Below are 8,074 nucleotides of genomic sequence, written 5' to 3'. Positions count from 1 at the left end.
TTTGGTCTATTATATGTCTGTAAGAATTCTAGCCTGGCCGCAACCTAAGCCTTGCGAACTAACGTCGATGTACGTAGTCCTACAGGTAAGTACGGTGAAGGTATCGGTTCTGGGTTATCCATATCTACCATCTTTCTTTTCTTTTTTTATTTTTCTCCCCTGCATACAATGGATGGATTATCCTGAACAGTCGAAAATATCCATTGTTGGAGAATTCACCAAAGTACACTACCTTTCTTTGGTTATATGTAATTTATAAGCAACCGTTGTGTTTATATATTTAGATACCACATTCACTCTCAAAGTCTTACCCTAGGCAAGCACTGAGAAGCTCCACCGATAATGACTATTTATATCCCTGCTTCTCACATCCACCCGACCAACACACGATACCCAGCCCATATCACTGGCCTGTATCTGTCTCCCTACTCCTGAAGATATCTAGGTCAATCTCTCACTGCATCTAAGTGTCATATAAAGAATAAAGCAGCTATCTCAATACCGAATAAGAAAACAACTCCAGCTTGCTATTAGGCAACTTGACGGCAAACTGCTGCTTGCACAGAATGTTAACTGTGACCTGTCTCTTACTGAATTTCTTGACAAAGTGAACAATTTGGAAAATGCGGACAGACACATACAGGTTCTGTTTGAACGTTGCTACCGTGACACCATGACGAATGGATTGAGGCCAGATGAGATCCGGTTTGAAATACTCCAGAAGCTGAACTACAGTCCAAAAAGAATGAGTATCCTTTCATGGTACAGTCAGCAGGATATGCAATGCTTCCAAAGGGTGCTCACAGGAAGCCGGGAGCTATTAGTTCCTAAACAAAGCCACCATCAATGTTCAAACTTTCAAACTATTGACGTGGCAAGACTGCTGAAAAAGCTTCTCCCTAAGAATTGGCCCTCTATGTCTTTGTCCGTGGTTCACACGAGTCTTCTTGCAAGCCAGGGGAGATCCGGAGCCAAGAGTGGTTATCACACTGCAGCTTATGACACAGAGGCTGTGACAGATATAGTCAAAGAGATAGCAACATTCGTGCAATTATTTGTCTGATAGCTACCTATGTTATCGAATTGTATCAAGGATGGCTGGTCCTCTTAGCTAGATAAATACAATCAACTTCATACCTGAAAAGACTTCACGTGCGAATTGTGTAGGTTTCATATTGCGTGTTGTGGGAATAGACAATCGGGGTTATAGCAATATAGTATAGCCAGGGCTGTGGTTCTTGTTGTATAGTAAATGAAGCAACCCCAAGTACCTACTTGAAACAAAGAGTCAGTAACACATAACAGCCCACAGCTTCATTGTAGAGTATGGATACTATATTTATTGATACAGCCAGGGACACAGTGAATGCAAAGACTCTGTCTACTATACTCACCACAATGGTGCTATTGATGCTGTCGAATATCCTTCGAGGCAGCAGTATAGGGAATAGCTAGAGGTAGTCAAGTCAAGCTATTCAACAAGAGTATTGATCATCTAGGAGTATTTCCGAAATCTCCGCACTCCAAAACCTTATCAATCTTATCTCCGCCATTTCGTCGAACCACACCACATCAAAACAACCTCTTGAACCTCCACTCCAACGTCCCCCCTCCCCCAGCTCGAATGTTCGCCCCGCGGTCCCTGCCGCAACTCGGACGCATCATGGCCTCGGCTCAGATTTACCCCCTTCGTCAGCGACGATTCGCTCCTCTTAACCCGGAGAGAAAGGGGACATCGAGTGCCCCGCCGCTGAAGGGGATCGTTTTCGACGTGGACGGAACGTTATGGTACTTGATACTTCCATTCCATGATCCCTGTCTCGGTGGCTCGTTCTGTTGATCAACTGATGTATACACAGTCTTCCTCAGAACCACATGTTTGTCAAGATGCGGTGTGTTGCTACTATCTGACATGCGTTTTCCATCTTACGTGATGTGCACTAAATGTTCTACAGAGAGTCTCTTGGGATCCTCCACAAGGAGATCGACATCTTGCACCATATTAGCAGTCTCCCAACTCCCGAGCAACAGCTCGAAGCCGCAGATAAGATCAAGACCATCGAGCGAGAGGCTATGCAAAGCCAGGAGCCTCAGCCGGGACTAGTGGAGCTCATGGATTACCTCCACGAACGGGGAGTCAAGAGGGCGCTTTGTACACGGAATTTTGAGTAAGACGGTTTACTTCACCCTCTCCCCCTCCCACCCCCGAAGACTAGATGTAGGGAGTAGAGTGGATGGTCAAGGTTAATACTATTGTGGCAGAACACCAGTACGGCATCTTCTAGATAATCATCTTCCTGCTCACGTGTTTCTTCCAATCATTACAAGAGAGACCCCGGGGTTAATGCCTAAGCCCGATCCAGCGGGGATATTGCATATTGCTCATGAATGGGGACTGGATAGTCGAGGAGAGAATCTAATCATGGTGGGTTTTTTTTCTTTTGCATTCCAGGTCATTTTCCTTTTTTTCTGAGACTGATATGATGCTAGGTTGGTGACAGTATCGATGATATGACTGCTGGCCACACAGCAGGCGCTGCGACTGTCTTGCTCCTGAACGACCACAACGTTCATCTCAAGGAGCATCCCCATACGGATCTGTGCATTGAGCGGTTAGATGAGCTCATCGACATCCTAGATGGAGGTTTTGTCGGAAACCGTGATGGTGACAAGGTTCCTACCAGTGACTAGTGGGTCGGCTTATACCATACCCTGTCACTGATGCCTGGCAGCCATCGGTATGCCTAGATTCAGGATTAGACAAACAGTCTGAACCCTCTTGGCCCATGTAATTCATGTGGCATGCTGCTGTTTATTGCCACGGCCCGTATGGCTGCTTGTATCCGTCGTGGATCATGTACGGACATAGTTGCCTTGGTAGATAGAGACCTGACCAAAGGCTCAGGCACGAGGTTCCAAATACACATCAAATAACATTGAAGTGCATCACAAGTGCCATCAACAGTAAATATGTATGTTAGCCAAGGGTATCATACACCAATTAAGTTGCTATAGGCGCCAAGCGTAAGTGGAATGTCGCAGTATATGCAACCAGACGAGCAACCACCTGTGTTGTATTAGTTATTCATACATCAGAGCCTGTACTTATCCCAAGCCTTTTTAGCGGCACTCGGCATTGGACGATAAGCATCGCTGCTACCCCCTCGTTTATTACCATTGCCACGTCCGCCACGTCCCCGACCACCGCCTCTTCCCCCACGAGGAGGCGGTCTGGACTGGCCTCGTGGGGGCGAACGAGGTGCAGGTTGCCAGCTATCCTTGCCTCTTCCGCGGCGCGGGTTGGGAGACAAGGAGCGCTGGCGTGCGTTGCCTGGATGGAAATCCTGACGATCCCTGTAAAACTGACGAGAATCCATATCTGGGCCTCGCGAGCCGGCTGGCGCTAGGTTCTTATTCTTTCCAATTCCACTACCAATTCGAATGTTGCCTCGGTTTCCACCACGGCCGACGGGACGTCGTCTGGTTATCAAGTCGTCGCTGTCATCCGGGGAGGAGTGTGCATCCGCACGGCCCCTAATTTTCATCCCACCTCGACCTCTAGAGGAAGGCCCTCCGCTTCTACCTTTGACCACGGAATTGATATTGGTGACCATATTCGGATCAATTCCTCTCAGGGTCCAAGACGAAGATTTCAAAGGTTGTGGTAGGGATGGGCAGTCACCGACCAAATGGTGGTTGCTAGTACAATGAGAGCAAGATATGGATACATGTACGGGCCCGGACGACGGCTCTTGTCGATGAGCTTTCCACATGAAATCACACTCGAGCTCCAAATGAGCCGAAGATCCACACAGATCACAGGGGATCTCAGATGCGGAACCTTTCAAGAGCGAAGAGCAATCTTGCTGATCGTGACCACGCTCTCGACACTTCTGGCATCTTCTCCACGAAGGACAGAAACTGCTCTGGTGTTGATCCCAAGCACCGCAATGCACACACTATAAGTAGTCAGCAATCATTGTCTCCAATGTAGTCCAGAAAAGTTCCTGAAAAGCGGGTTGGTAAGTTTCAGAACGCACCTCTTTGTATGGACACACTTCCGCAAGATGGCCCTCCCGCATGCATTCAGTGCAAGTGACTGGTAATTGCAGGTTGATGTCATTGATCTCGCGATCGTAGAAGATATACTTGGCTTGGGATTCCATGTCTTCCCGATTAAGATCAGCAAGTGTCTCGGGGTTTGTGGGGTATTTTTGGGCGAAATGACGGAATGCCTCCTCCTTCGACGTCGACGAAGCGGCATCTCTGGCCCCGTCAAAGGTGTGTCCGTTGGCAATACTTTGAGGAACCGGAAGAGACTCCGGATCGTACTCGTCGTCTGGCAGTGATAGCCCCCCATTTTGTTTCTGACTAGCATGCTGTGTCTGACCTCGGGAATTGATATTCAACAGTATCGAGTCGTCGGCCTCTGAATCCAGAGATGAGTCGTCGGAGTCCCCTGATAGATGCATTCGGCTGGAGTCGGAGGTATCATCTTCCTGTACTTCTCCCTCCTCTGAAACATCGTCACTGTTTATCTGTGACACATCATCGTTGTCGCCGCCAGTCGAAACAGATTCGCTGCGACTGCGCCAGTACTTATCGTTGACCGCATCAAACCGAGAATCCTGTTCAACCTCATTTTCCTTGTTTCCCCGTTTGTTCAAGGAAGTCCTGATGGTGCTTCTACTGGCCTTATTCCAGTTAGGAGCAGCTGCGGATTGGGGCTCAACCTGTGAGGAAGCCTCATTTCCATCATCCGAGAAATTGGATTCATCGTCGCTGCCCGAGGAGCCAGAGCTGGACGTACTATCCGGGTCTACCGCCAACGTATTTGCACTGAATGTGGCACCTTGAGGGACAAAGTCGCGCGCATCTGTAGGCCCCGCCTTTCCATTTCTTCGTTGTCTTTTCCTGGGGTGCGAATTGCTGTCTATGGAGCTCTGTCGCGAGCCATTGGTGCTGGTGGCGCGATTGCGTTGCACACCAAATGAGGCTGTTCTGGAATCATTATTGTCTTCACCTGGTGAATCAGGCATACTGTGACCAGGGGCTGAAGCGCAGAAAAGACTATTAGAAAACGCGTGAAATGAGGAAGAATTACCTGGGGTGGAGTGTTAGTTTCTTAAAATTTACGGTAGTTGATAGTGACCATCGATGCAGGATCGGATAGAAGAACTTCCGCCCGGCAGTATACTGCGCTGTATGATGCATGTTTATCACTGTACTACTACTTGTCTGGAAAATACCCAATACTACAGGCAATTTCAGGGTCTATCAACCCCACAGGGTATGGTGAGATGAATGTGCATACATTTTAAATAGAAAACAAAGTTCATCGAAGAAGATTATAGAGTATAGAACATTTGAACTGGTGGAGATACAAAGCTGCTGTCTAGAACAATCTGGTGTACGCAAGCTGTAGATGTTAAACTACAACAAAGTCTCGATCATTCTATTAATATTTTAGTGGGAAGAAAGATAAATCGAAATTAACTTATTCATTTGTTCTTCGGTTGCTTCTGGACCGTTTCGGACTATTCTTAGTAGGGGTTTATTCCGTACCTTACCTTAGTATTGGTATTATTGTTGTCTTTTATTCCTTTGCCCCCCTCTTTGTCCTGGCATTGAATATTCGACTTTTTATATATCTTTACATTCCCCCAAAACATTCCCATTATTTCCATTATTTCTGTTTTGTATCTTGAATCTTTTCAACGGAAGACTATCTTTGTGTACAGAAACCCCTAAACACAATCGCCACGCTCTCTTTTTTCACATCAACTACTTTTTTTGTGACACTGAATTTACTCCGGAGTACGTTCTGCCTAAAAATACCCCCAAATTCATCCATTTTTGCCCCCCCTCGGATTGGTGACCATCCCGTGACCCAAACAGCTGCCGATCATCCAATCTGACGGTCGGAAGTGAACTGAAAGACGGATCAGATCCTCTGCTGCTTCTGCATTAGCTAGCAAACAACTTACTTACGTATTAGCTACAGACTGTGATTCCACCCGATTTGGGACTGTCTTGGCCGCTCTTTTTTCCGACCCTCTCCCCAATCAATCATTCTCTTCGCCTTCTCCTCTCCCATCATCTTTCCTCGATCCCACGGTCCTACCCCGTTCAATACCGCCAAAGTGTCTTCCCTCGCAGTTCCCCGTACCATTTCCTTCCCCCCGGGGGTGGATACTCAACCGCAACGGTTGAGTCCGGTTTCCAGCATGTCCCAGAACAAGGGTGGACGGAGGAGACGGTCAAGCAGTATCATTTATCAGGAGCCGCCGGAATCCATTGAGCGCACCAGCGACCAGGCTGCCTTGCCCAATCTAAATGCGAACTGGGTCAATGCCAAGGGTGAGTGCATCGACATGTCTGTCATGCATACTATGGTACCGGGGAAGCTAACCGGAGACTGCTCGTAACAGGTGCCTGGACCATTCATTTCGTTTTAATCGTTGCCTTGAAGATCTTCTACGACATTATTCCCGGGGTCTCGCAGGAGACCTCATGGACCCTGACCAATATCAGCTACATGTTCGGCTCGTTTCTTATGTTCCACTGGGTGCGGGGCATCCCTTTCGAATTCAATGCGGGTGCCTATGATAATCTCAACATGTGGGAGCAAATTGACAACGGAGATCAATATACCCCGACGAAGAAGTTCTTGCTATGCGTGCCGATCTGTCTTTTCCTTCTCAGCACGCATTATACCCATTACGACTTGACGTATTTCACCATCAACTTCTTAGCTACTCTGGGAGTGGTCATTCCGAAGCTTCCATTTGTACGTACCCTCCGGCCCGCCAATGTTCATACCCATGTCTTGCTAACTTGACCACAGTCCCACCGACTGCGGATAGGTCTTTTCTCTCCCGAACCAGAGGAGTAGAGATTCCTATTCTCTTCTTTCTTTATTTACTTTCTTATTTTTTTCTTGATAATATTCTCCACTTGGCACCCATTATCCTTCCTTTCTCTGTCTTGTAATAATTGTTTCATGTTTCAGGGGCTACTCCCGATCTGAAATTGGCCGGAACTCTGCTATTCTACCCTGTCGAATACATTTGTTTGCTGGAAAGCGGGATGAAGTGATAGCATGGAGTACAGGAGACATCAAAAGTGAAGAGGGACAAACGAACCAAAAAATGTCGAAAATTTTCAATAGAATATGGGGTCGCGGAAAGCTTTGATAGAGGACAGGAACCAGTTGTTCTGGCTCTTGAAACCACGTGTCTAGAACTAAGGGCATTTGCTACTTGCATCTTACGGTGTATATGGGTTTTAATCTATACAACATACTCCCAGTGACTGGCCTCACGGCCTACATGTTCTACCACTTGCACCCGTACACAACCACAGGACGAGTCTGGACTTTCCGTAGGACTTGGCTTGACACAAGTTTCCAGGCTGGTGTTTTGGTTTATACCATTTTGGGCGGGCATTACGTTTATTGATTGCATTAGGGTCAACCTAGATCATGCAGCTCTGTCGGGTCACATGAGGGATACAGCAATCAACCCTATCTTAGGTAGCCAATTGGGGTTTGTTCGCGAACCTCGGCTTGTGGTTCTGGAGTTCGTGTGCCTAGAAATGGTATCTAGGCATGTTAGAGATGGTTTTAGATTGCCGTAGCCTCGCCGGCGATACTATAAACACCTTTCTACCGTTTCGCTTAGGGTTCATTCATTCTAGACCGTCTAACTCAGGTACGGTGTGCGATTTGTTCTTTAATTAGCTGAACATACGTATGTAACCGGGGCTCATCTTCGGGTTGTGGGGTGGATGGGCGGAACTGGCTCTCTTTGTGTACGGTATCTACAGGGTTGCATGGAGTATTGGGGGTTATTGTCCGTATACTATCTGTTGTGTGGGTAATCATTCCACTGGGCTATCTTCACTATCAACTACTATTTATGCAGTACAGGTAAGGGGGAATGACTAAATTATTTACACTGGCAGGTAGTAATGACTTTCTTGAGAGATAAGGCCATATATATATATATATCGGCTACTCTGTGTGTAATATCGAGAGGTAAATCAAGGAGATTTTGTCACACCGGCTTTCCTT

General features: G+C 47.1%; 3 protein-coding genes across 3 annotated transcripts; 2 read left to right on the top strand and 1 right to left on the bottom strand.

Moving 5' to 3' along the window:
- Positions 1-1,600: 1,600 nt before the first annotated feature.
- Positions 1,601-2,691, top strand: ANOM_007497 (putative haloacid dehalogenase-like hydrolase; the record flags this gene model as incomplete). Its single annotated transcript, XM_015552753.1, has 5 exons — positions 1,601-1,788; positions 1,860-1,892; positions 1,956-2,168; positions 2,263-2,425; positions 2,491-2,691. Exons 1-5 carry the CDS (start codon positions 1,625-1,627, stop codon positions 2,689-2,691), a joined length of 774 nt encoding a protein of 257 aa, XP_015406321.1. The 5' UTR covers positions 1,601-1,624.
- Positions 2,692-3,092: 401 nt separating this feature from the next.
- Positions 3,093-5,039, bottom strand: ANOM_007496 (zinc knuckle domain protein; the record flags this gene model as incomplete). Its single annotated transcript, XM_015552752.1, has 2 exons — positions 3,093-3,959; positions 4,041-5,039. The coding sequence occupies 2 exons, from the start codon at positions 5,037-5,039 to the stop codon at positions 3,093-3,095; spliced, it is 1,866 nt and encodes a 621-aa protein (XP_015406322.1).
- Positions 5,040-6,227: 1,188 nt separating this feature from the next.
- ANOM_007495 (ORMDL family protein) lies at positions 6,228-6,895 on the top strand (the record flags this gene model as incomplete). The annotated part of the gene is made up of 3 exons (XM_015552751.1): positions 6,228-6,360; positions 6,432-6,790; positions 6,848-6,895. The coding sequence occupies 3 exons, from the start codon at positions 6,228-6,230 to the stop codon at positions 6,893-6,895; spliced, it is 540 nt and encodes a 179-aa protein (XP_015406319.1).
- Between the last annotated feature and the right edge of the window lie 1,179 nt (positions 6,896-8,074).

Source organism: Aspergillus nomiae, assembly GCF_001204775.2.
Source record: "Aspergillus nomiae NRRL 13137 chromosome Unknown contig00159, whole genome shotgun sequence".
Taxonomy (NCBI): domain Eukaryota; kingdom Fungi; phylum Ascomycota; class Eurotiomycetes; order Eurotiales; family Aspergillaceae; genus Aspergillus; species Aspergillus nomiae.
This window is presented reverse-complemented; position numbering and strand designations above follow the sequence as displayed.